Genomic DNA, 27,015 nt, shown 5'->3' with positions numbered 1-27,015 from the left:
CTTGGAGGAAGCAAATAGCTGGGTATCTGAGTGGGTATGCATTCAGGACTAGATTAGAAAATGTTCTCTGCTTATCCAGGGCCTCAGACATCCATAGTTGCACAGAAGACTCCAACATTACATGGTAATAAACATATCTGTGTGCATTTGTGCAGGAGACTAAGCAAGCAGAGAAGTAGGCTGTGAAAGAGGTGAGGTTGACCCCCAGCAAGCTTCTGTCCTGACCCACTGCAAAGCATGGGAACAGCAAGCACAGGGGAGTGATACAGAAATTGATTCTTCTGTGCATATGAGAATCTGCTCTTTCCAGGGTGACAGGCTGGAGATGAAACCTGCAGGCAGCTCTGTGACCCCATATGACATTAATTTCTGTGGTACCTTGAACAGCTACAAGGGCAGCTTTTTTCTTCTTTTTCTGCCTTGGTCCTTCCAGGTTCAGCTGCCTGTCTTAACCTGTTATGTCAGTCAGTAATTTTCCTGCCAGCTCCCGCGAGCTGGGTAGTGACATGTCCTTCTGTCAGTCAAACTGTGGCAGTGCAAACAGCCTCCCTGCTTAGGACTTTCCCCTGCTTGAGGGCCTTGGCTTCCGTTGTGCTTGGGTAAGGTTACTCATGGGTTACGTTTTTATCAACAGACTCTTGAGTGTGCTGCTCCTTTGAGGGTGATTGAGTGGGGCTTGTTGTTCCCACATTGGCAACCCCTGTGCAACACACCATGGCAGGATGGGGCTGAGCAACCTCCTTATTCAGCTGCATCGAGCCTTGGTTGAATACAAGTCGTGGTGTGACTGCAGCCCAAGTGTGTGAAACAGCCATTCCCATCACTGTGGCTGAACTCTGACTGGTATGACCACCAGCAAGAAGAGAAACTGGTGTTAGGGCAGAATAACTGATGCTTGAAAATGAGCAATTTCCAATGGGCTTCTGTGTTAACTCTTTCTGTTTCCTTGCGTATATGTTTTGAAATTTTCTTCAGCTAGGCTATTTTCCATGACTTACTTTATCCCAGAGATTAATGTTTGGCAACTGTTTGTAAATACACATCATCTGTTTACAAACACAAGAATGTGAAGTGTACTTTCCCCATTAAAAATAAAATAAGCAACTTTAATAGCAGAACAGCTTGTGTTTGAAGGTCAGACTTTGGCATGGAAGTAGTTCACACTGAGAACCAGCACCTTGGAGTACTCTAATGAAAACTGGCAGGGATTTGACTGAGCTACAAGCCTTCAGAAATCACACCTCACACTAACAGCCATGTTTAAACAGCAGTTGCCTATTTGGCGGAAAGGCCGTAAATGCATATGTGGCTAATTCAGTCCTCAGCATTACACTGGGGATGCACTGGGAGAGGGAGGGCTCCAATGGCATTCTCAGTCAGTTCAAAGTGTAGGGGTGAGTAGGACGGTGTGGTTATGGACTGGCTTAGGAGGAAACCATCTGCAAGAGTTAGCACTCATATGGAAGATGTGCGTTGAGCAAGTCACTGTCTTGCTCAAGACAGTGTTGTTTTTTGTTTTCATTTAAATACTGGAGACAAGTTTAGGGTTGGGTGGTTTTTTTAAGTCTTGTCTTATGTTTTTGCAGATGTAGTTTCTTTCCCACAGTTTATTGTGGCCAATCATTTGGATTTCAGAGTATCAGAATTAGAATTAGGAGGTGTATAAAGCTCATCTCATAGCTACTGTCTCATTTTGGCTGCTAGGAGAATGTCATTTAGTTAAACCGTTCATCTGCAGCAGGAGCCTGGAAGGTGGAATTTGCTTGTGTGACACATTTTTGTTGTTAGGATCTGCCAGCTTCACAGATATGCTGTTGCTGTAAATCAGGTTAGATCTTATTTAATTAAACCGGCTTATCTACCATCCATACTAATTACTGTAGTTCATCTTAACTATATGCACTTCTGTTTCCTTAAAGTTTCACAACTTATTACAAATACGGGAATTCTTAAAATATTTTAATACAAGCACCAGACTCAAATTCCAATTAGATAAACACATTCCATTAGATTTGGAGGTAGGAATAAATATACAGGATGAGTATGCCAAGTGTCTTATCCAGAACACAGTTCTAGTTGAAGGAATGTTTTATCTCTTTCTATTTCATTTATAAGGTATTAGAAATGTAGCACTACTCTTGCAGTGTGCTGTTTCATTTTCTGAACAAGACTCCACAGGTTATGCTGCAGGGAACAGCATCATGTCCTAAAACTAGAGCCAGTGGGGGTTCTGCAGTGTAAATCCTATGGGCATAAATGGAAAGCAGCAGAATACAGTTTCATCTGTTGTGTGCCTCAGACAATGTATTTCCCATTTATCATTTAGTCATGTTTACTCTTCTGCCCTTTTCCAATAATTTCTTTTTGTTACTGCCACTTAGCCTATTTTATTTTCCTAGCAAGACTGTGCTGTCTGCTGTCACACTGATCATTTAAGTAACTGCAAACAGTAACTGTGAATTGTTGCTTCTGTAATAACAAAGCTGTAGTCATGATTAATTTCTGACTAGAGAGGCAAGAATCATTTTGGTTTAGCTCAGTAGCTGAGTAGTAAGTTGGTTTTCAATAGTTTATTCTACTTAGTAGTGAAGATATGATGCTCTGTGTTTTCATAAACTTGCATGCCAAAATTAAGCAGTGTTAAGGCAAAGAATACAGAATATATAGTCTTCTGCCACTGATTGATCTAAAGGCCTCGGTTACTGTGAAGGTAAAAAGAAAGTGAGGTATTTCAAATGAAGTAAAGTACACAGGTAGCTTTTATCACAAGGTACAGCAACACTGCGCAGTACCATGACTCCAAGCTAGCACTGAGAAAAGTTGCCTTGGAGCCCAAATAATACTGCTGCATCGGCACAGTGCAACCCTCTGGCTAATTAGGCTCGTTAACTGTGTACTACATTCTGCAAGAAAAGGTTGATTTAGGCATTAAAGTATGAGAGACAATTAATGACTGTGGATCCTAAGAAGTGAGAGACTCATCTGTCCCTCTATTCTTTATGTACTTACTCAGGCAGATTTGGGCTGAGAGTATTGGTTTTTGCACTCCATCCCTAAATATTTGTAGGATGTGTCTGTATTCATCCAGATCTGGAATACATTTCTGAGGTGAATCTCTTGATCATCACTATCTAATATACTTTGACACATCATAGAGCAGTCTTGGTGTGCATGAACTGGGTTCCTTTTGGATGAAAACCAGGAAGATAGGCCCAGGATCTCACCTAATGCACTCCAGATGTTTGTGGGGGTTGAGCTCAATCTGAAGTAAAATACCCTGAAATACTTATGGCATGGACATTGGGTCCTTGGCATCAGCTTATTTTACTCTACAGTTTTGCTCCCACTGGCCCACACAGTAGCAAAATTCTTCCCAGGCACTGTACGAGGGGCCTGGATGACTAGGCTAAACCTGCAGGGTCTTCTGAGAGACAGAATCACTGCTGGTTGCAAGGGGGACTCAGGAGGTCGTCTGAGCTAACCTCTCTTGAAGTGCTGCCAACAGTAACTTGATCAACCATGAACTTGTTTAGTTGAGTCTTGAAGAGCTCCAAGGACAGAGGAGCTTCTAGTGTCCACCCTGAACTTCCCAAGCTGTGATATGTTGTCATTGCCTTTCTTGTACTGTCTGACGCTGCCACAAAGAGCTTGGCTCTATCATCTTTGTAAGTACCTTAGAAGTAGTTGTAGCCTGTGGTTAGGTGCCCCTTACACTCTTTGCCAGATTAAACAAGCCCAGATCCCTCAGTCTCCCCTTGTAGCCCATGTGCTCTTGGCCCCTGACCATCTCAGTAGCCTCTCCAGTTTCCTCCCCATCCTCCTGATTTGGGGTGCCAGAGCTGGGCACAGCACTCCTGCTGCAGCCTCTTCAGTGCCAGGGAGAGGAGGGCAATAACTTCCCGAGAAGGAAGTGAGGAGAGAGGGAGTGCAGCCACATTCTTCTGAATGTAGCCCAGAGCAGGGTCTGTCTTATCTGAAGTGTTCAAATTGAATATATAAAAGCTGTGCACTTCAGATTTAGGGTCTCGCCTTGAGTGGCGTGCCCACAGTCAAATAGAAAGCTTGCACGGGAGCAAGGACTTGACTAATGCTTCTGGACTGTCGTCTTCAGAACACATTAGTGTAGTTAGTATATTTTAAAACATGAAAACATAAATACATAATATTGTTGCATTTAGAATGTTTTATGAAAACTGCTATGCCTTTGACCATTTTCACTATAAAAGTTTGTGAAGGAAGAACTGTGGTAATTCAGATAAATTGGATTAAGCTCATGGCTGTACTTTGGAGCTTTTGTGGTATAACCTTTTACCCTGGTGAAGATTTCACTAGAAATAATTCTCTGGAGGTGTTCTGAATTGCTTTCTGTTTATAAAAATAAATGGTAATTATACCACACATTTGTGTAATATTTCAAAGGTATATGTAAATATTAACAACGATATTACAAATTTGGTGTAATTAATTAAATTATGGATTTCACGCTCTCCTAGAATTGTCAAAATAAAAAAATATTATAAATCTCTGACCATGATTCAATGAACAGACCTCTGACTTAGATGTATCAGCTGTGGCTCTGATAAATAAAACATTGTTAGATTTGCATACATATCTCTGGTTTACAACAATATGGGGATTGTTAAATCAGTTTTAACCTATTGTTTTGTTTCAATGCAGTTACACAAATACTGCTTTAACTGCAGTAGATGTGCTCCATCATTCATAAGTTAACACTTTATCTTTCATCACATGGCACTCAGATATAGTGGTTTACAACAGCTGTGTTTCATTTTTGGCAATAACTTAGCAATGGTGTCATCCCTCTGTGTCTTAACTAAGTCGACACTGGTCACAAGCTAGACCTAGCAAAATCTGTCACATATCTTAGTCTTATTGGGAAAGACAAATTTTATTATCTAGATTTCATTACTAACCAAATTTACTTCACATTTGACAGTATGTTTCTTGAGTGATATGTTTTATATAAATGTGTTCAGATTAACCTGGACAGACAGAACATTAATAGTAATTTGGTGTCATTGCCATATTGTACTTCATTATCAAAACACATGCCATTTTGCATGGCAAGAATAACATGAACTGTACATTTCGTATGACAGCAGGAATCACCTGGGCCAAAAGACACCATAAACAATACTATTAAGAGCTCTTTTCCTTTTAAGATGCAATCAGATTAAAGATGGTAAAGAAAGTGATAGTGGTGACACAATGTCATTGATTCATGTTATCGATTTATTTCGAAGTATAGAGATCTCTTTCATCTTCAGTGTATCTCTTTGTTCCATGGTATCTCTAATTCATAAAATTCAGCTTCCTGAAAATTAAATAGAAGTCAAACTGATAAAGAAATTCTGACTTCGGAGATTTCCTTAATCTCCAGACTGTATGTGGTACAAACATCAGTTTGGAGATTAAATCCCAGCACGTGATTTTCTTTAGGTTTGTGTGTGTGTGTGTTAAGGGCTCTCTTCTATGTGATAAATCTGTATCTCTGACTAAAAGAACAGGGTTCGTATAAATATTGGTAATAACATCTTTTTCCCCAATGCAGATACCATAGCAGAAAGGAGCGCCCTAAGAGAACATGTATATCCTAAACTGAGAGAATTCTGCAGGGAAAACTATGGGCTGGAATTTCAGGTAGGTTTTGTTGTGTTGAATCTTGTGTTACTTTTTCTTGAAACTCTAGTTAGGACAGATAACATTTTAAAATATCATTGGTAAAATAGAAAATTGCAAAAAATGCATTTCGTATGTTAATTGCACTGAATTGATGTACTTAAATTATCTTTCAAGCAGATTTGAGGTAAATTCTGAATAGATGAAAAAAATCACAGTTTTACAATGCAACATTGCACTGGTGGTAAAAGCAATATGGCAACAAACTGATGACTTTCACATTAGAAATTTAATGAAACCACCTCTATTTTAGATATTCAAAGTATTTAAGAAGAAATAAAGTTACATCTGAATTACCATGTGGTATTTTTAGAAACGATACTGAAGTTAATGCAACCTATTTTTAATTTCATGTAATCATCATTGAAGTAGCACCATCTGTATATTCACATAGTTGTTATATCTACTCTAACTATGGATTTGTCTTCCACTGTAATGTAGAAAATAATTTATCCAGGTCAATATTGAAACTGATTACCGAAATGAATTGAATGTGGAACATTTCTATTGTGATTATATACTATGGAATTTGCTTCCTTTAATGTCAATTGTAAAATTCACATTGCTTCAGTCAGGTCATGTTTTCCTTTGTGTTATGGAAGACATAAACCTATCCACAACTTTGGTAAGAGCCAATTGGTAATAAATAAAGTTGCATTTGACTTAAAACACATGAGTTTGCCATCACAGTTAAAGTCGCTGGTACTTTTAAGTCAGGTATATCCTAATTCACAGTCCAATAAAGTCATCCAGTAAAGTCCTATATATGTCAGCAGGCCTGGAACTCGCTCTCTGCTAAAAGAAACAAATGCAGTGTGCAATGCTGTGAAAAAGTTGTTCAGTTTTTCAGAAATTCTGGTTCTACATCCTCAAGCCTTCCTCACATACTTGTATTAATCTCTCACCTTAGTGACCCCAAAAACTCAGCTCTACAGAGTGTTGCTTACTTCGAAACAGCTAATGCCTTTTATGCAAGATCCTGTTCCTCCCCATGTATTATTCTTGATGCACATGCAGCTGGTTTTTAATCAAAATAACAAGTTCTTAAATTAGGATATCTGGTTTTAATTCCCTGAATCACAGTGGAGATGCTGAATCTGCATGGTGGTAAATTCCAGAGTGATTTTTGATTATGGCTATAAAAGAATTTCATCTGAAGGTCCTAGCTCATCAGCTGATTGGGAAGTCCCAGCTGCAGTGGTACATGCAAGGAATAGCAAAAGATATTTAAATAATAAAGCATTTTTCTCCTGATACTACCATGTGATATTAATGGAAAATGTAAACTCTTTATTTCTCAGTTATCTTTGAGGAGACATCTCAGTGACAGGAGGAAAATGTCTCTTCCAAGTAGATCATAATCCACTGAATTCTCTGTGAGAGGAAACATCTTTCTTCAAATGGATTGTAATGTAGTCTCTAGGGGAGGAATAATTAAGTTTACTCTAGTTGATATTCATGGTAGGAAATGATTTTGTTATATAGTTTCAACACCAGGAGCATCCTTATGTGATACGAGGTCTGAGAGACAGCTCCACTGACACATTTCTGAAAACACATTTCTGCAGAAGCCAAGTAGGAAAACCTGTACAAAAAAAAGTTACCAAGGGAAAGTAGTAAAGCATTTTGGAGGAGGCTCTGAGGTAGAATTTATCAAAAGATTCTTTTTTTTTTTTGCCTTTTACATTCCTGATACACTGGGTTTCTTAGGTTAGCATGCAAAATTGAGACTACAGTTTTTAGTGCAGCAGTGTCAAAAAAGTATTATGTACTTTTGAGGTACAGGGATAAATTTATATTTCCCAGTACAGAGCAAAGCACATAACATTTCATGATGGTATGTAATCTACTGTCAATCAAGAACTACCTTGCATGTAACTACCACAAATACCCTATAATATAGGGTGTCCTGAAGATGCCCTCTTCCGGATAAATCATGGCCCAAATGAAATGCATTTGAGTACATTCATTGTTCCAGCTTCCACTGAGTCACCTGGCTGCACTGATAATGTGTTTCAGTTGTTGCAAAGCATGAGATCTGTCAGGTGTCCTCAAGCTGGTGGGAGCTGTTAGGGAACATAACCACCATGTGTGTGGAAGCAGAACTAAATATATTCAATCACTCTATGAATTTGTTTGCCTGATGGACTTCCTTTTCTGTTGAATTAGAAAATATTTCTGCAAAACAAGTATTGGTGAAGACAGAAAGCAATTAAGGTGAGAAAAAGGCTTCCAGAGTGCATCGTGTTTTGTACCTGAAATACAGTGATTTTTTAGGGGACAGAGAGGTTAAAGAAAGTATTTGTAATAGAAAATTTTTGGAGGATAACTAATCATAGTTAATTAGCAGCATACTCTTTTCTTCTTGGGAACAATGAACTGTTTCAAATCATTTTCACTATGTGAAATTTTCTAGAAGGAAAGTGGTAATCTGCATGAACGGTTTTTTTCGTGGGGTTTTTTTTTAAGCACTTAGAAGCGATAAAGACAAAATTATTCTGTTTCCTTTGAAAAATCTGTGAAACTCTAAGATTGGTAGGACAAAAGCTAAAATAAGCAAAAGGAAACACTGAATTATGAATGAAAAGTCTCCAAAAGACTAGTGTGGAACTCAACTAGACCAGTGTCAGTCCACTGTGTGTACGTAGCTCTCACACGGAGCACTGGTTGTCATCTCACCTTGGCAGCCTTACTGAAAGTTAGAGTGGGTGTTTGTCACACAGTTTTTCCAAGTATGAGTAAAAACGTACTTCAACATTGGATACAGTTGTCTTCTTGCTCCATTTCTTTAATTTTGTAAATCCTATTTTAGCTACCATAATGAATAACTGATAAGCCTCTCATTTTTAAATTCTTGGTGCCTTTAGAGACTTGATGGCTAAAATATTTCTTCTTGCAGGACAAAGTTACAACATTAAGATACTATGCACCAAAATTTTGTTGCCAAATAAAAATAATCTCTAACGTTGTAACACACAGAAGGCAGCTGCTGAGCTACTACAATATCTGCTATTCCAGAGAATTTCCTCTTCACTTTTACAGAGTTAGCATGATTTCTGAACAGTTAATTAAAATAGAAATTGCTTTTATGTTTCAGATGAACTTGAGCAGCACAATAAATTCATTCAACCAGTAATTCAAATACTTTTGACTGTATGCTGAGATGCTCTAATTTTAAGACTGGAATACTGAAGCTGTATCATTCAAGTAATCAGACAGCTGAATACAATGTGAAGTTCAATAATGAAGTCATATAGATATATAACAGAAGGGACAGAGCAAGAAGGGAATGCTTTTTTCCTGATTGGACTAAAAGAGAAGAGGACAGAGAAGAAATCAGTGCAAATCAGAGGACAGGAAGGCTGTTAGATGCAGTTTTGTAAAGCAGAAGCTGCTTGTTCCAGCAAAATTTTGGAACAGAGTTTCTGTAAAAAATAAAGACATTAAGTGTATTTTCTTGGCAGTGTAAGCCATAATGTATACATTGGGCTATTTCACTCATCATCAGTCAGACAGTACATTACCTCTTGTGTTTGGCAACAGTGTGCCTACTCCAGCAAATACTGACACATGTCCCAAACTTTTCTGGCAGAAATAACCAACAAGACTGTTGGTAGTGAAATTAAACATGAGTATAAATGCTTCTAGGATTAGGTCTTAAACCTTGGCATTTATTGTTATGAGAAATTTCCCATGGAGATTAATCAGCTATAAACTGGTGAATTTTAGTTTTACATCGACCCATTATTAGTTCTGGCTGATTTTATGATCTATTTAGACAATAGCTAGTTTTGCAGTCCTGTTTCTTATGGAAACAGTAGAGTGCTTCCACATTACAAATAATATTACAATAAACAATATTGTAATATATTCATGTCAACACAATTTTGATATTTTTTTTTTAACCATTCATTTGAACTTTCTTTGTTCAAGGCAAATACATGATGTTAAGCATCAACAGTAGTTTAAATGAGAGAGTAGTGCAATATACCATAAGTTTTATTTCAAAAGAAATGCAAACGCATGATCCCTATTCTTTTAAATTCAATTTCCCACAGTAAGAGTTCAGCCTTTTGGTTAAAGTATGTAGTGAAATCACAGATGATCACTTAATTTCTTCAAATAAGTTTAACATCCATATTCCAGTTTCTTCCAGGAGTTTGTTTGCAACTAATTACCATCACAAAACTGAGTCTGTAGCTACAGATAAAAGGCTGAACAGCAAGCTGTCTGCCACTGCATATCTGTACAATCTCTGCTTCCAACGTAACAAAGACCAGCTAACAAAGGAAGTACGGTATTACAGAACCGCATATATTCTTTCTTTTGAGCCATTTGCACAGGATGAGTTTATATCCTGTGGTACAAGTGACACAGGGTGTCAAGTCGTGGTCTTGACTGTCATCCACAGCAAAACTCCCATTAATTTCCATGGAGCAAGGATTTTATCAATGCTTTTGTCATTATTCTTACCTATCCATTATATGCAATACAGTAGCAAATAAAGAGTACATCAAATCAAGATCTTGTCATGCTAATCTCTGCATAAAAATATGAATATGAAATGAGAGACAGTCCCAGGAGGGACTATCTGGGAGGGAAAATAAGAGGCTTGAATTGTCATTTACCTAAGGAAACCCTGCCAGTCTTTGTAAGGCCTGGATACAGACCTCATTGCCTTTTACTGCACTGCAGAGCAATGCTTAACAGCTCACGAAACGTCGACAAATTTGATAGGTAGAAAGGGCATATGATAAAGTGACAATGTTGCATACTATTTTCCAGGTCATAGACTTATACTGGGGAGTTGAAGCAGATGAATGGGACAGTCCTGAGCTGCAAAAGACTCGTATGAAGCTGTTAGAAGATTGCTTGAAAAGTTCTGCAGGTCCATGTTTTGTTGTGGGTATAAAAATAATGTTTTACTTTACAACAAAAATACAATGTTAGCTATCCTAATGTGCATGATTCACTAACAAATGTATTTTTTTTTCTTTCTAAAATATTTGATATTCCTCATTGTACATTTGCTATACTGCATCTAAATGTTTCCCTACACTGTAGATTAACAGTGATTATTCAGTATTAGTGGAGAGGAAAGAAGGATCCTTCATGATCAGTCCCCATAGCAAGATGGATTTAGAAACTACAAGGTATGACCGTACTACTATCACAACAGAAGTATGGACTACTTGTTTAAGGAGGCCACCATTAATTAATTCTTGGCACATCTCACACATGCATTATTGGCTGGCGTAGAAGGACTTACAAAAGCACCGCAGCAGCCAAGAACTGTCTTCTGTGATCTGCATTTTGGTGTTCTGTGTCGTAAAGCCAGGACAAGTTGGGATGCCAGGTATGAGAGTGTGAAAAGACTGGAGTGACAACCTTGGTGACAACCTGAGGCAGCTCTGAGTCTTTGTTTTTTCCCTACTCTCTGCCTTCTCTTTCTTGTTGCCAGAACAAGCATTGCTATTAGGATTCTTCAAGAGTCAGTAAAGCTGGCAAAAAAGATACAACTTCACTGGCTTTTCCTATTAGGCCTAAAGGAGAGACCAAAACACTTTTACATGAGTGCTTTAGAAAGCTTTACGTGTTTTTTTTTTAATGTCAGAGAGGTCTTTTTCTGTAGATGAACCCGTTGTTTTACATCAAGCTCAACTGTCTCCAGCTGTCCCTCACAGCTTTTACAGCTGAAGCAGCATGAATTTAAGAAGTTATGCCAAACATTGTGTAGGGTTCTAATAGCTGAAAGGCACTGGGAGTAGGCTGTATATACAAAGTCCTGCCAGGTATGCTTTTCCCCCTTCCAATGAATCATATACAATAGATTTTGCTGTCACTGATTTTATATTAAATATCCAATTCAGACTAGTGCATTTTTTTTTTCTCTTCTGAGCTTAAAGAGATTTGTACCATGTTTTAAGATGAACACAGTTAACTTGAAAAATATTTAAATACCAGTTTAGTGCATGGTATGCTGACTGTATTCGTTTTAAGTACATAGACAAAAAATATATGACTTTTGATAAATGCCTTTTCCCATCTGCTTAGGGAGTAGCATATCCTCTTTGTGAGAAGCAAGGCTGTTCTTTAACTTTCTAGGTAGAAGCAGGTATAGAATCTCTCTAATTAGATCGGTTATTCAGTGGCATAGACTGCATACTTAACAGTATCTATTAAAGCATCAGAACAAAATACAAGATAATTTGGGAAGAATGTGAGTTTATTTTGTGTATGAGAAGTACTATATCCAAGGGAGACTTCAGTGAAAGTACAAAAAAGGCCACAATGAGTAGGATTTGACTTGATCAAGGATACTTCTCTGAAAGATAAATATTTCTGTTATTCCAAAACATATTTAATTCTTTATCAGCTGTCTTGAGGCTCTATCTTTGTGAGAAATAAGCGGGGAATGTATGACAATTCTTTTTCTATGCATAGTTGTAGGACTGCAGAGATATTAGGTTAAGTCTCAAGTTAAATTAACCTCTATGAAACTCTTCATTTGTGTTTAAGAAGACAAAGTGCTTGCAGAGAAAAGAATAGATATCTTGCCTACATTAGGTAAATTCAGTTCCAGTTTCATTCTAGTGCTGTAGAAGTACCAGAGCACACAGGGCAAAAGACAGACTCATTCAGTATCTGTCCATCAGGCTGGATGTTTTGAAGCAAACACGCCTAACCCTACTTAACTAAGTTTGTCAATTATTATACTAATTGTTAGTATAAGTTTTACTAAATTATAAGCATTTTGCTATTACATGTCTTTATTACCAGTTTTCAAGGATTGGTCTGAAAGTGAAAAAAAAAAAACATTCCTTCTGTTTACTACTGATATACTACTGGTTGTCCCCTCCATAGTCACTTGTTCATTGCAACTGGAAGGGTAGTGGAAGTGCTTGTCGCTCAGGCATCAAAGGACACCCACCACTCTCCTTTGAAAGCTTTGATTCCCACTTATTAACCTGTGTTTTGATGTTAGACTTCAATGGGAGACAATTTTAAGACCATGCCTTTGCTATTCCAAATTTTCTTTTCTGTAATATATTTGCTAAGATAATAATTTAGAAAACGTAGATTTCTCCTCTATATGTAAACATACCTCAGTGAACTCTTAGACTTGTCATAATGAGGCAGAGTTCTGAAAAAATTGCATGTCCTCATTTTTTTTTTTTTAAGGGAAGAATTTTAAAGATTTAGCTAACTGAAACCACAGAATCCCATGGGGATGGAAGGGATACAAAACACTGCCTGCTGTGAAAGCTGGAGATCACTTCCCTCCATGCCAAAGATTAGACAAAGAGCAAGCTGTGGCATGTGTTGTTCCGTACTTTTAGCACACCCTTACAACCGTATCGCTGGGTCTATTTCATTCACCTACCTGTCTCACTCTCTCATTTAGCTTCAGAGCCCTGGGGAACAAAGGCTGTCTCAGTGCTTGACTGTAAAGAGCTCGGTGCTTGGAGTACTGAGTCTGGGCTGGGTTTGATGCTGTCATGACACTGTTTTTCACAAGACCTGCTGGCCCAGATCTCTAGAAAGTTTGGGTAGCTTCCATCTTATGTTACTAAATTTAGTTTTCTGAGTTTATTATTCTACTTTTCATCTTCTCTTTGATGAAGAAACAGAGTTGGAGCAGAAAGGCATGGCTTTTTTCCTGTGTCCTTAGACATGGATGTTCTGAAATCTCTGACAGTGAAGGAAACCTCAGCGTGTACTATTGCTGCATATTTTAGCAGCTCAGAATTTTGAAGCTGTTAAGAACTGCCTGCCTGATATTGTTACTAAGGAAAGAAATCAAGCCAAATCAGAAATTTTAAACAGAACAAAACAGTTAGCAAAGAGGTTGCAGTGAGACAACAGCTTCAATATTTATGCCAGGTTTTCCAAGTATGGGCCAGAGGAATAGCTCTCCCAATGACTAAACTGGCAAAAATACAGAAATATCTTTGTGCACATTTGTTCTTTGCTGCTTTGTACCTTAGTGGGATGGTGTTTATTTCATTTACAACACAAATTGAAGATGATGCTACTCCAACAAGCATGACTAGTTTTAATTTATAGTAATATAATTAAAAACTGACTTTGGCACTGCAGGCTTTGGGCAACTTCCTATTTCTTGAGAAATTTCTATAAAATGTGCCACTTCCATTCAGCTGGGTATTTTTTTTTTACTTTTCAGTTACCACTTTTTTAATTCAGACACAGATCTAGGATTAAATCAGACTATCCAGAATTAACTAGCAGATATGGATTGATTTTAAAAAGTGTTTCTTGATGGCATTTTGTGCCTGCATTCTGGTATCAGATGGAGAGAAAATGAAGTTCAGTTCTTAAATTAGTGCAGTGCAGAAGTTGGAACCCTGAGTTTTTCTTCAGGTACGAATCAACAAAATCCAAATGAACACATACACATAAACACAAAGGAGGAGGCAGTTCTGAAAAAAATGGGCAATTCATTTCCTGTGACACTTTCTTTGGGAACGTACAGTCCCACTCTTACCTACTGCCTGAGCTCTATCAACACTTGATCCAATAAGGAAGAGGAGAGTTGTTTGCTTTTTGGTTAGGCTGGATTTTTTGTTTGCTTGGTTTTTTGCTGTGTAAAATCAGTGCCTATTATACATGATCATTTAAAAACTCATAGCCTTTACTGTACCATGCTATTTTTCATACCACGCTATTTTTGATCTACAGCATAATTCACCAAGATTTATTTATGAGGGGAAAAGTACTATTTCTGTGGAGAAAATACTTTCCATACAAATTTTATGCAGAAATCATACTGATTGTCTCTGAAATCTACATGGAGAGATTGAAATACAGTATATTTATTGAATTGTGAAGTGCTTAAACTCTGCATTGGGTAATGGTATTAAAGACAAAATACATTCAGGGCATCACTGGAACCTTTACATTTTGTTAGGCTATGTTTCCTAGTAAATTATGAGAGAGGGCAATACAGACAGGATGGTAGATTGACGATAAAGATTATATTATCATCCCACAACTAGTACTGATCATGAACATCTATTACAGATCTAGTCTCAACACCTTTAACAACTAGTAGAAAAATATAGGTACCTCTGCTAATATCTGAGGTATCTTCTGGATGACTGTTTCTCCATTAACAGCAAGGAGACATTAGGGAGGTAGACTGCTAATTTAGGAACCCAAGTACAGTGTTTGCTACCACTTAAGGCCTTGAGCTATTTAGGGTGTCATTAGTCTATAGTGATTATTTGCAGAATAAGTTTACTGCCCTTTTATCAGGGTTCCCGAACTAATACTCCAGTACTAATCTGCTGTTGATTATGCCTTAGCACAGATGCGAGAACTGGCAGGCTTCTCTGCACCTCTCTTCAAACACACCCTGCAACTTATAACACGTAGGTGCTCTTCCATCTGTGCGGCACCACGCACTCTCTGCCTGAACTGCTGTTCTCACATGGCTACATCCCAAAAAATTGTGAAATGAAAGGGAGAAATGGAAATGAAATAGTTTGTTGCTTGTAATAATTTGCTCAGTTAAATATGTTTGGGTTTGTACAAACCTAAGAGATTCTCTCCACCCATCATTCAAATAATCTTGTCCAAAGAATAGTAAAAACATTTTCTACCTACTCTGAGCAGCCATTTTAATTTACATTATCCCTCTCAAATTATTGACAGATTGTTTTTAATTTCAGCATTAATGAATCATTAAAAAAGACCTAGCATTATAAAACTGGGATTCCAGCAGGATTTTAAAAGAACATTAGCAATTTACAATATTTGGCATGTCCTTAAATTACCCTGAAATTGAAGACAAAATATGGTAAATTGAGGACAGAAATGTTTTTTACATCTCTGGATCTTTTTGTTCCTACAGTACAATGCATGCTTTAATCAGTCCACGAAGTACACTGCTACTTGGTTCTCTTTGCTTAGTAGAAATGGTTGATAATTAATTCTGAGTGCATTCCAGCTCAGAGAAAATTCCAAATTGTATTACTCCAGCTCTGCTGCATCTCCTCAACTCCCATTTCAGTTCTGATGTTACTTTAAGGTTTTTTCCTAATGTGAAAACCAAATATACACATTTGGTTCTGAAATACCTGAGTTACATTTTGCTTTTGCTCGCCTGGGAAAATTGCCACACATTTTAAGTTAGGGAGGCTACAGTCAGTTAAATGTGTCTATAGTAAAACAACCAGTTTAGGGGGAATGCTAAGCACCCAGTACTCTTCCGGAATTCAGCAGAAGTTATGCATGCTTGGTACATTTCAGAATTTAATTTTCCTCAAGGAAGCAGCTCCACATATAGTTTTAAGTGAATGAGGAGAAATAGCTGGAACCAGACGTGGCGCAATAGCCCATCTCTCCCAATAAAGTACATTCCAAGAAACAAATATCAAACTATGAATTTTCTTCTCATTCTGCATCGGACCCATCCAAATAAGAACTCTCTCTAACATAAGTGGCTTTGGGGTCATACAGTGTATCAGGAACAGCTCCATAGGACTTGTTGGCATTAATCTGAAGTGAAGTATATGTCAATAGACGCTAATCCTGTTTTAGATGGACTTGGCCAACGGGAAAGATTTTTCTGTGAATGTCAACGTAGAGCTTTGTACACTTTTTAAAATCCTTCAAAATAGAAAAAGTGATTAAATTTTAAAGACACAGTATGCCACTTTCCCCTCAGCCACTCTTGGTCTTCTTTCACAGCCTCCAGACTAACAGGCAAACGGTATATATCCCTTACCATGTTGTTAGTCTCTGAACCACACTACACACAGAGTGGAATCAAGCATAGGGTGATATTATATGATTAAGCTATTGTGAGTGTGTTCCTTGATCTGCTTTAGGGCTGAATATGTATTTTCCTGTGAATCACCTCTGATTCTCTAAATCTAAAATCTAGGTTCTAAAAATGCTTACCAATTTTTTAAATGTATCCCATTGAAAATAGCTACAAGATTCATCAGGCAGCTTTTCCACAGAACACAGAAACTGCATGGTTTTTGATGGAGTCTTAAAATAGCTTGCATTTTCAACCTATAGTCAGAAGACTGTACATATTTTCTGCTAAGTCACTGTATTTCCTTTTCTTGACATAAATAGAATTTTTGGTGCTGCCTTCCAGAAAGGTTAAGTATTATGTTTAATGTAAATGACCATATTGGTGAGAATAAGATTAGAATGAACTCAAATTTCCATCATGCTATGTATAATGTGTAGAGGAAGAAAGAGGCTGTGTGAGATTTATGAGATTTATTTTCTCTTGACACTCAAGAGCTTTACCAAATCATCTTCTGAGGTAGTATTGTAATCAGCTAGCTATCAGGGTCTGTTCTACAAATGAAACTGTAGATCAGAAAACCAACACTGTCTGTTCTGCGGAGTTGGGGTGGGGGGCGCGGGGAGGGCAGGGAAGGGCAGGGCGTGAGAATCCTAAATCTTGCGGTTCTGTTTCTGTGTAAAGAAAGAGCTTGCTTTACAGTATTTTGCAGGTAGTTGATAAGTTCAAAGAGAACTCTTAATGCTATTGCTTGCACCTAGGGTATACGCCTTCCCTTTTCTCAAATACAAAGATTCACTTGATGGATCCTTTAGTTCTCCAATAACAGACCCAGAAACAAACACCTACCCACAAAGCAACTAGTTCACTTTTCAGTCTGATTATTGTTAAATCCAGCTAGCAGTGGCTGGGTCTGGGTTTTTTTTTAAGATAATCTGAATGTATAATTTCTCAGGATCCATTTTTCTTTAACAATGAAAGATACTAATTTACAGAAGTAAAATAAGAGACAGTATCAGTGTTCTTCATAGTGATACTGGTATGCATCCCCAAGGTATTGCCTCTTTTCTCTTGAAATATTTGCCTTCAGTGCAAGGTGCTTTTTTTGGAGTTATTATTCTGTTAGCATGCCATGTAGCAGCTAATTATCATATGCATCTTTCTTTTATAACTGGAAAACCTCACAGAGTAACTTCTTATTCCATTCCACCTCAAAAAAATGAAGCTGAGATTACTTGCTTAGAATGCTATGGAGACTGCAATTACTATGAGTAAACTACATGTTATTTTCCTGTCAGCTATTTTGCATAGTATAGAAATTACTTTAATGCCTCAAACTGCTTAAAAAGAATTTAGAATGGTGCTACTCATGGCTGGAAAAACAGCGTATCACCTGCCCACGTACTTTTGCGGCGCATATACTCTGCCTCTCGGTCATGCCATTGCGTGGCATAGGCAAGATAGTGTTTTTATTGAGAGAAGTGTCATGACCTGATGCTCTTTGCAATATTTCGTTCATTTCCTATGCGGATTTGCTACAGAATTTTTAAATGTTTAGCTAATGACTTGACCTGTTACCTGCAGGCAGTAATTAGTATTTCATGCTTGTACACTTACCATTAATTTTAGGTCCGATTAGCTTTTAGTTAAAAATTAGTGTTAGAAAAGGCATGAAGATATCCCAATAGAAAGCTACTATAGGTTTTATTTTAACCTGTTCCATTCTTGAAGAAGTATGGTAAGTGAAAGTTAAGATGATTTATAAAGGTGATATTTTTCATCTGTATTATAAATGGAAAACTAATATTGAGTAGTACTGAAGAACTATAGTTTTTGAAATGTGACAATTCTGAAGGTGGCTTTATGAAAAGATGGACTTATATTTAATATAAATTAAATTATTAGGGTTAGTATTCTCATCGTAATATTTGGTGATGTGAATTAACTGTAAAGATTGTTGACACACTGAATACTTTAAGTAATGCCAATCTTCATTAGGCACAATCTTTGTCAAGTGTTTAAGGGGTTGGTTTATCAAGCCAAGGAAAGCTTTAATCTCCATTATCACAGTGCTTACTTTAGTCTTTTTCCTTCAGTTCACCTTTTTGGAAGATCCCTTCCACATTTTTCTTTCTCTCCTTAACTGTTACTACAGTTTAGACTATTAGTTCCTTTCATAGGAATTAGTTCCTTTCATCCTGCAACTATGCTACAGTCCTTTCTAGCCTCCTACAAATTTATACTATTTTAATAAACCAGAAAAAGCAGTTCTTCCCCTCCAAGCATGTGAAAAGTATGGAACACACATAAATAAATTAAGAACATCTGGAAGGGACTGATAGTTCCACATCAGTCTTAAGTTTACTAGGTCATCATACTGCTAGCATTGTTGGGGAAGGAAAATGATACTCTTTGTATATGTGTCTCTTCTTGTACAAGGAATTATTTAATCATTTCTTTTCATCTTTGAAGGACTAGATTGATAAACTATCTGTTCAGAGAGTACCAGCCACCAACTGTCCCAAATAACAAGCCCTGAAACATATGCCAGCTGGCTTGGAGAAAATCATGTTTTATTACAATTGGCACGTAAGGATATAGAAAACAAATAAAACTCATCAAAATCCAGGAACTAGCCAAAATAAATAATATAGGCCATTCCACATGTACTTGCAAAGCAGATTTGATGTTACGTTATGCTACTTGTTTTGCATGCTGTGACAAACACTAAATTCTGGGTGGCATTATAATCCACTAGGGCTAATGTCCCTTATACCAAAAATTTGCCTTTGGGCCTTCATTTACTTTATATTCCGGCAAAACATGTTTATTAATGGTGGTTTAGGTGCTTCATTACACACTAGATAATCATGGGTCATATCAGTCTCATGGGAATTCTATTATTCTGTGCAAGTTGTGAAATAATTTTCTTGACATTTAATTACAAAATTGGGGTTTCATTTGTAGACTCAATGAATACCAATCTGTTTACTCTAATAGGAAGGGGGAAAAAACTAGCAAAAAGAAATCTGCAGTGAACTCTCCTATCGTGCTACAGCTAGCTTCAGTTTTCCTAAAGTCAAGAGGGGTGTTAAAAACTCTGTTACACCATCAGTGATCTCTGCCTCTGATAATGCTCATTAATTAACACTTTCTAATACCTTCACAGTGGCTATATTGTAGCTTAATTATGTTACAGAAAAGCATAAATATATAGGTCTATTTCCAATAAAGCGTGTGTATGTGCTTACAGTAAGATTTGGATAGGGTTTGCAGTCCTAAAACCCCTCCTCAGTTGCTGCAACTTTGGCAGTGACTACAGACTAGATGTGCCTCTGTTAATCCTGTAGGTGCCTAATTCATCTCTTCTTGCCATTCTCAACATCACCTTGATTTAAGCTTGTTGGCTCGTCATTTATCATTTAAATACCATCACAAAATGGGAATTTAGAAACTAAGCAGCCCTTCTGATAAACACTATCAAGATCATATTTCCCAGAAAGCAGAATATCATCTTCCTTTCTGGCTCCATGATGACCGTATCCCTGGATGCTCTGTAAGGCACATGAAAAGCTTCTCCTGCTGTTGCTGTTTATTCATTAGCCAGCCTTCACCTACGAGATGCAAGACAGGTTTTCAAACCCTTTCACAGTTCCTCCCTGCTTGGGTGAGTGTTGTGATTATTTTACAAAGCAGGGGAGGTTATGCCACCATGCCCTCCTCAAAAAGACAAGACTGATCTCCTTGCTGTTTTGGGGAAAGATATGTTTCCCACTCCCTGTAGGAAGGGTAGTGATTTCTACAGACAAGGTTATTGTCTCCAGTCCAGGCTGGGTGCTAAAGTATTTTATTAAACCTGGCTCTTGTAGTTTGTTTTTCTACCCAGCTCTACTGTTATAAAGTGTTACGGGACCTGTCAGAGAGTTGACGGGAATCTGGATCACAGCAAGGTCCTGAGCTTTATGTGAGAGGAAAAATGTACATGCCTGTCAGGAAATCTCACACCTAATTTAAAAAAAAAAAAAAAAGAGCAAAGTAAGAATGATACATTTGTTTGGAGGAGAATCAGAGTGAGTGAGCAGCTCAAATCTACAGCCAGAGCTAAGCAGTATCTTCTCCAGTCCTTCCTCTACCCTACCTTTATTCACAGATCTCTTTCTTAATTTTATTCTTTTTGATGATTATTCTCACCTGCACCCATGCTCAGGGACATCAAAGACCCACCAGTGACAAATGGTGAAGGAAAAGGCAACAAAATTCACTAAACTGGTGCTTCATGATCATGTAGAAGACAGGAGAAAGAGTGTGAAGGAAGACCATTGATACTTTCACAGCCAGAAGAAAGGAGAGTTCTGATGAAGCAAAGTGTATCAAGGAAGTAGGTCCTGAAAGTGCTGAGGAAGCACATTCACTCTGCATGATGGACTGTTAGCTCCTACTCACTATGCCCTGAGAAACTGCTCATCATTGTTTCATATCTCCCTACTACTAGGGAAAAGCTTTGAGATTTAAAAATATTGCACTCTGGGTGAAGTTCAGAGTTGAGGGAATTGGTTCATTTACAGCTGGATTTGGCTGCTCTTTTCAATTTTCTGAAAGGCAGGTTAAGCATCAAGTAACTCCACCATCATTTTCTTCTTACACCTTACAACAGGAACATTACTCACAGCAAAAGACTTCAGCATTTGCACTTCATCCTTCCAGTCCCAATTCCAGTCAGTTTTCTTACAAGGTAGTTCAACAGCCCCTTTTTGTTTTTCGTGGAACTGAAACCAATACCCGTCTCAAGTTTCTGAAATACCTATAGCCCCCCAGTGTACTTCTGGAGAGCCTGCAGGGAAAAAAGGAAGAGAGAAATTAGAGCATGGCTCTGTGAAACAATGTACAGCAACATTTCTCAAGCCAAGGAACATAAATGTATATCCAAGCAAGTGGGGAAAAAAAAATATTTCTCAGCATAGAAATGTCTTTATTATGTCTTCAGTTTTCTACTCACATAAGTAATTTCAACTAAAAATTGTATTTCTAATTTTATGTTTTGTACAGTCAGCTGAAGTTCTAAAACTAATGCTATTTACCCAACTAAATCTAAATACCTACCTATTCAGCCAAAGGACTGAGGTATGGACACTATTATTATCACTAGGTATGGAGAAAAATCAAATAAACATGTTTGACACCACTCTATGGCATCATTGTTCCCTTAAAAATTAAACAGAAAAAACAATGTAAAGCAAAAGTCCCATCCCTGCTGATATATAAATACACAAAATCCTTTGCATATCAACACTCAAAATAGAAATGCTTATTTTGCAAACTATCATTAGCCTTGTTTTATAGATAGGCAATCTGAGGCAGTGGGAAAGCATCATGCAAAAGTTACCAGTTTCTATACTGAGATGAAGCAAAAGTAGAAAGAAGATTTAAGAGTTCTGCACCAGCTCTGATGGTCTGTCTGCTAAGCTGTACTGCCTTACAGCTCTTGGCAGAAGAAAAATGCTGTTCTGAAGGCACTTTGACCTGTACATCGTAGAAATCGTAAGTTACAACTTTTTTGGCCGTTTTTCTTATTTTTGATTGCTAATGGAAGTATGTTTGGGAGACTTTACTTCCAATGCAATATAACTTTTGTCCTTTGATCACTACCGTGAATAAGCAAGAAAAGCAGTCAAACGTATTTGATTGAAGAATATTTTCTCTGAGTGTATCAGGAGGCGCTCACATTGTATCACATTGCAGCTAGAAAGAAAAAAAAAGGGAGTAGAAGCAGCTATTTTCAAGACGTGTCTCGGGCACCAGCAACTCTGGAACTCCAGCTTCCTAGAACCGGGTTATCTAAAGTGCCTTACTACAGCTTTCTCCATCTTGGTTTCAGTTGTTCACTTCAGTTCAGTTTCACGGCTTAGAGTTTACCCTAACAAGTACCCTAACATATATACTGAGATTCCTATATTTGTTTTTCTTCTTACTGAAATCGTTACTGCATTGAAAATAAATTGAAGTAAATATACTTTTCTAGTTTCAGTTCAGATGATTCACTGTTGTTTAGCCATTAGCATTTTTGCTTTGAGTTTGAGAAGAATTGGCTATTGTTGCCTTAAGGAATAAAAAAAAAAATAATACAGGACATTATTTTCTGTTTGTTTCTGGTAGTAAATTCTCAGTTTCAATTCAAATCATATTTATTTCTCAGAAACAAGGTTCCAGCTAGAATATTCCAGCAAGCTTCCTGTTAGTTTATTGGGGGTTTTCCCCCAAAAAAATATCTCTGGCTGTGCCTGAACATCTTATATCACATAAGTAATTTCTATAGGGTACTGTTACAATAGAGTTACAATCTATTGGAAACAAACCAAAAAGACCTATAGCTGTACTAAATTTCTATTAATGGGATGTTAAATAAAAGGCCCTTAAAAATCAGTATCCTGACCATTTGTTCCAGATTTCGAAGACACAATTTCCCTGTATAGTTGTTTATGTCAGTCAAGCCCACATTTCTGCAGACCAGGAAGGTAAATACATCTATATGTTACAAATTCTGCGTGCCTTCCCTGACCTGAAAGTGCCACCTAGGCAGGTTTGCACATGCAAATGCACTGTGTTAGCACATCTGAATTCAATATGAAAGACAGCACATAGAATGTAGCCAGTATACATATAAAAAGTAAGGTTTGAGAACAATGGAGCATTTCTTGTAGTTATGCTGAAGTGATTCCATCTTCAGTTCAAACGTACATATATATCAACTGAATGAAATTGATGGGCATTAGCATCTGATTATAATAAGTATGCTTTTTAGACAAAACATTTATAATAAATTTGAGATCTTTTAAAACTGAAGTTGAATAGATATGTCAATCTTTCACTTGCATTTTTCTTTATGTGTCTTTTTTGTCTATAGCAGTCTGATCTATTGCTGAGTAACATACTTTTTATCAGCTAATAGATACATTATCACAGTAAGCAGTAGTGCAAAAAACACATTTCTCTGAGCAAAATGGCTATTTGACTGAAATGTATGGCTTTAAAGAGGAAAAAAAAGTTTTTATTTCATAAGAAAGATTTAACTACAAGAGGAAGGAAGCCTAGAAGCACAGGCTGAGGAAGCAGGGAGTTAGGTCTCTAACACCAGGATTCACAGAAGGCAGTGAAAAGCAAGTAACCACAGGAGAGACAGGGTTCCAGAGCATTGACTTTGTACAAAGCCCTTGATTGGGGCAGTCATGCAAACTGTGGAGAGATAAGATTCATGTTCCTACTACAATTAGTATTCAGTTACTTATACAAAGCTACGCAGTATCATATACAGAGAGGAGCGGTGCTAGCAGGAGCTTTTTGACATGCTACTGTTACCCCATCAGTGATGCCCAGAAGCCTGATAAGTTAGGGTACACACTTAGTGACCACAAACTTGTCCTTCTTCCAGTTCAGGAGAGATTTTGAAACAGGCCTCTTGCTCCACAGGTGAGCTTCCTCATTACCTGGCTTGCTTTAGATTATGACCCACTAGCTACAGCCCGCTTCTCACTTGTCTTCTGCCCAAGGCCTCCTGGTGAGGCGAGGCACAAGTTTCTACCAGACTGCAACCCACAGTTCCCTTGAGGATGGTAGAAGGGCACTTCCTGGACATCAGTGGGAGCAGCATTTCCCAGCCCTTTACCACAGATGAGCATAGCATCCCAAGGTATTTTAACACACTTAAGTCCCTACAAGTCAAGCAGCTGCTGAAGAACCACTTGGTGCCTCTCAGTGGCACCTGAATGCTGATGCTGAGTGCCTGCATGCAATTTCCAGCCCAGAGCAAGAAGCATTCACCACTTCAATAGTGTGAGATACTCTGTTACTCCTAATGGAGCTGTTCTACTTTGAATAAGCGATCTCAGTTTAAGTTTACACTAATTTAGAAGGCTGAAATGTTAGTCAAGACCTATTTCATGAGTGGGCCAGGCTTTCCTCCTTTAGTCATGAGCAGTTCCTGTAAGAAGGACAGGGCTGAGAATTAGGAACACCAACTTCTACTACTCAGTTACAGCTAACGACTGCATACCTGTCACAGCTCTGAGTCCCTGCCCAGGCTTAATTCCCTGCCCCTGCTGCCTATGTCAAATGGGGACAATACTTCCTAACGGATCTGGCAAAACCCATTTGTTTAAGAGGTGCTTAGATCTGAACACACAGAGGTATCTTAGGTTAAATTGTGGTTAGATTTCATTCCTTCAAAGATAATTTCTCGAAAGCTTATTCTTCTAAAAGTTGTCAATCCAAGACTGCTCTGAGAAGAGGTAGAGAGATCATACGTATGCGCTTCAGTGTCACATGTGGAACTTCACAAAGACCAAGAAGTAGAAGCGGTAGGACTAATCCCATGACAAGTATCTGAAATCACTTCACAAAACATTACAAATCTGACTTTTCAAATGACTTGCTTTGCAGATGTTAACTTACAATTTTTTTTAAAAAAAAGAAACAGATTAATGAAACCAATTGGTAATGAATATAACTTGCTGTTATTTGACAGCTTGCTTTTATGATAACTACCACTGAATATCTTAGTTGGATTTAAATATATCTAAAATCTCAACTTGTTCTGCATTAATAAAATGTATGGTATTAGGGTTCACGAACATTTTATTGATGATGTCTGAACTAATTACATGAAATGCACTATGAATCCATCATATCAAGATCAAATCCAAATCTGGTTAGTTTCCTCCTTTTGGTCATTCTTGTGACTGTGCCTATAATTTTACTATCTTTCCACACCAAGAAGATCAGAGGGAAAAATATTTCCCATCTGGATCTAAACAGTAATTTTTTAATCTCCATTTAATAGTAACTTCAGTCTCAGGTTCAACAAAGCTAACAAGACTACTGCTGAGGTTGCTCTGTGTTAATTCTATAAAGTTTTGTTAGATAAAAATGGGTGCTGAGGGTTTTATACATGTTTGCCAGCCTGGTAGCTTTAAACAGTTGAATCACCTTCAATCTAATGAATCTTTAATTTGTTGCTTTACTATTAAAGGCATGACTCATCAGGTGGGAGATTTTGATTCACAAGTCTACATATAAAACTGTCTCTTGGTACTGAACATAGTGAAACATTATTGTTCCCTTTAGAAAGCATTTCCTGTAATAATCATCAAAATGCTGCAATATTGTTGTCACAAATTGAAGTTTTAGGTTATTACTGTAGAGTACGGTGATATTTTTCATAAAGGTCTGAAGTTATCAGAAGCACAGGAATGACTCCATGAGGAGTTTTCTACCATATAAACTTTTTTACCAGATTATTTTTCAAATGGCTACACAGAGTCACATACTAATACCAGAACCTCAGCTAACTTCTGTTGGGGCACTAAGATGAACACAGCTGCAGTGCAGTGCCTGGGATTGCCCTGCTCTAAATGATAGACCTGCTCAGCACAGTATTTATGATTTGCTGGTTCTATTCGTGTAATCAATTCCCTTCTTCATTCCCGTACTGTTCTTTTGATTCCCTATCCTGTTCCTATTTCTATTTCTCTTTGTTCACTTGTCAATTCTACTGTATTAGAAAAACTAACACTAACTCATTTAATTGCCTTTATAAACACATATATTCTCTGAGCAGGTGCCACCGGTGTCCTCAGAATCTCTGTTCAGTTGCTCCTTAACTTTGCTTTAATTGCAGAAATGCCTGCTTTGGCTAAAACATGGAGTCCTTGTAAGTTCTAAAACTAAATGTCTTGGCACGTTTAGATCCTTACATGATGTTCACTGATGTGTTCCTTTCTTGGTACAGCTGTTAGCTTCAGGCTCTCCTAAACATCTCCTAGATGTCAATGATAACAAGCTAGACACAGTTTTCACCTTGCAGTGCAACATATATTCACTCAGACTTCTCCTTCCTCCACACTTCTTCATTCCTTTTCTTCCTAGTACTATGCGTGTGTCATATTTTAAGATTAACCTTAAAACTTTTCCATAAAACACAACCAAACAAGAAGAGGAGAAATACCTCAAAGCAAAATGATACAAGGCTTATTTTATTGTTTATTAAGCTTTATGGGTGCTCACTGCCATCATCACAAATGGAGGACGCTTGTTTTTTCTGTGTGATTCCTCTTCTACATATGTCTATTCTTCCCTAAACTAATGCTAGACTTCTAGCAAAATATTAGCAATGACATCTATAGCACCAAGGTACACCATGATAAATGTATGTCCTCTACTGTTTAACATTTGATTTTTAAAAAATTTGAAAGCTTTCAAATAGTATTTGCATAGGCCTCTGTTTTATTTAAAAGCTTGTGATACAGTCATCCACAGTGATTCTAGTATTCTGAGCACGCCAAAGTTCCTTTTTATTGTGTTTTGCTCTAGTAGCCAGGAGGATGATCCCGAGTACAGGATTATTTACATGTCTGTTACAGTGACAGATAAGATACAAGAAAAAAACATCCATTTTCATTTTAAAGTACTGCCTTTTATTATTTACTTATAGTACAGTGGAGAGAGAACAGCACAAACTGTACCAGAGAAACAGAAAA

At 37.5% G+C, this 27,015-nt stretch overlaps 1 protein-coding gene across 1 annotated transcript in view; it reads left to right on the top strand.

The window, feature by feature from the left end:
- The window catches only part of NWD2 (NACHT and WD repeat domain containing 2), a 54,977-nt gene that overhangs the window by 16,203 nt on the left and 11,759 nt on the right, over positions 1-27,015 (top strand). The window contains exons 2-3 of the mRNA XM_086464597.1: positions 5,573-5,661; positions 10,486-10,602. Coding sequence (XP_086320723.1) covers positions 5,573-5,661; positions 10,486-10,602 — 206 coding nt within the window. The remainder of the gene's footprint in view (positions 1-5,572; positions 5,662-10,485; positions 10,603-27,015) is intronic.

This window comes from Leptosomus discolor, chromosome 4, assembly GCF_034619465.1.
Source record: "Leptosomus discolor isolate bLepDis1 chromosome 4, bLepDis1.hap2, whole genome shotgun sequence".
Classification (NCBI taxonomy): Eukaryota; Metazoa; Chordata; class Aves; order Leptosomiformes; family Leptosomidae; genus Leptosomus; species Leptosomus discolor.
Note: the sequence above shows the minus strand (reverse complement) of the source record. Positions and strands in the feature narration are given on the sequence as shown.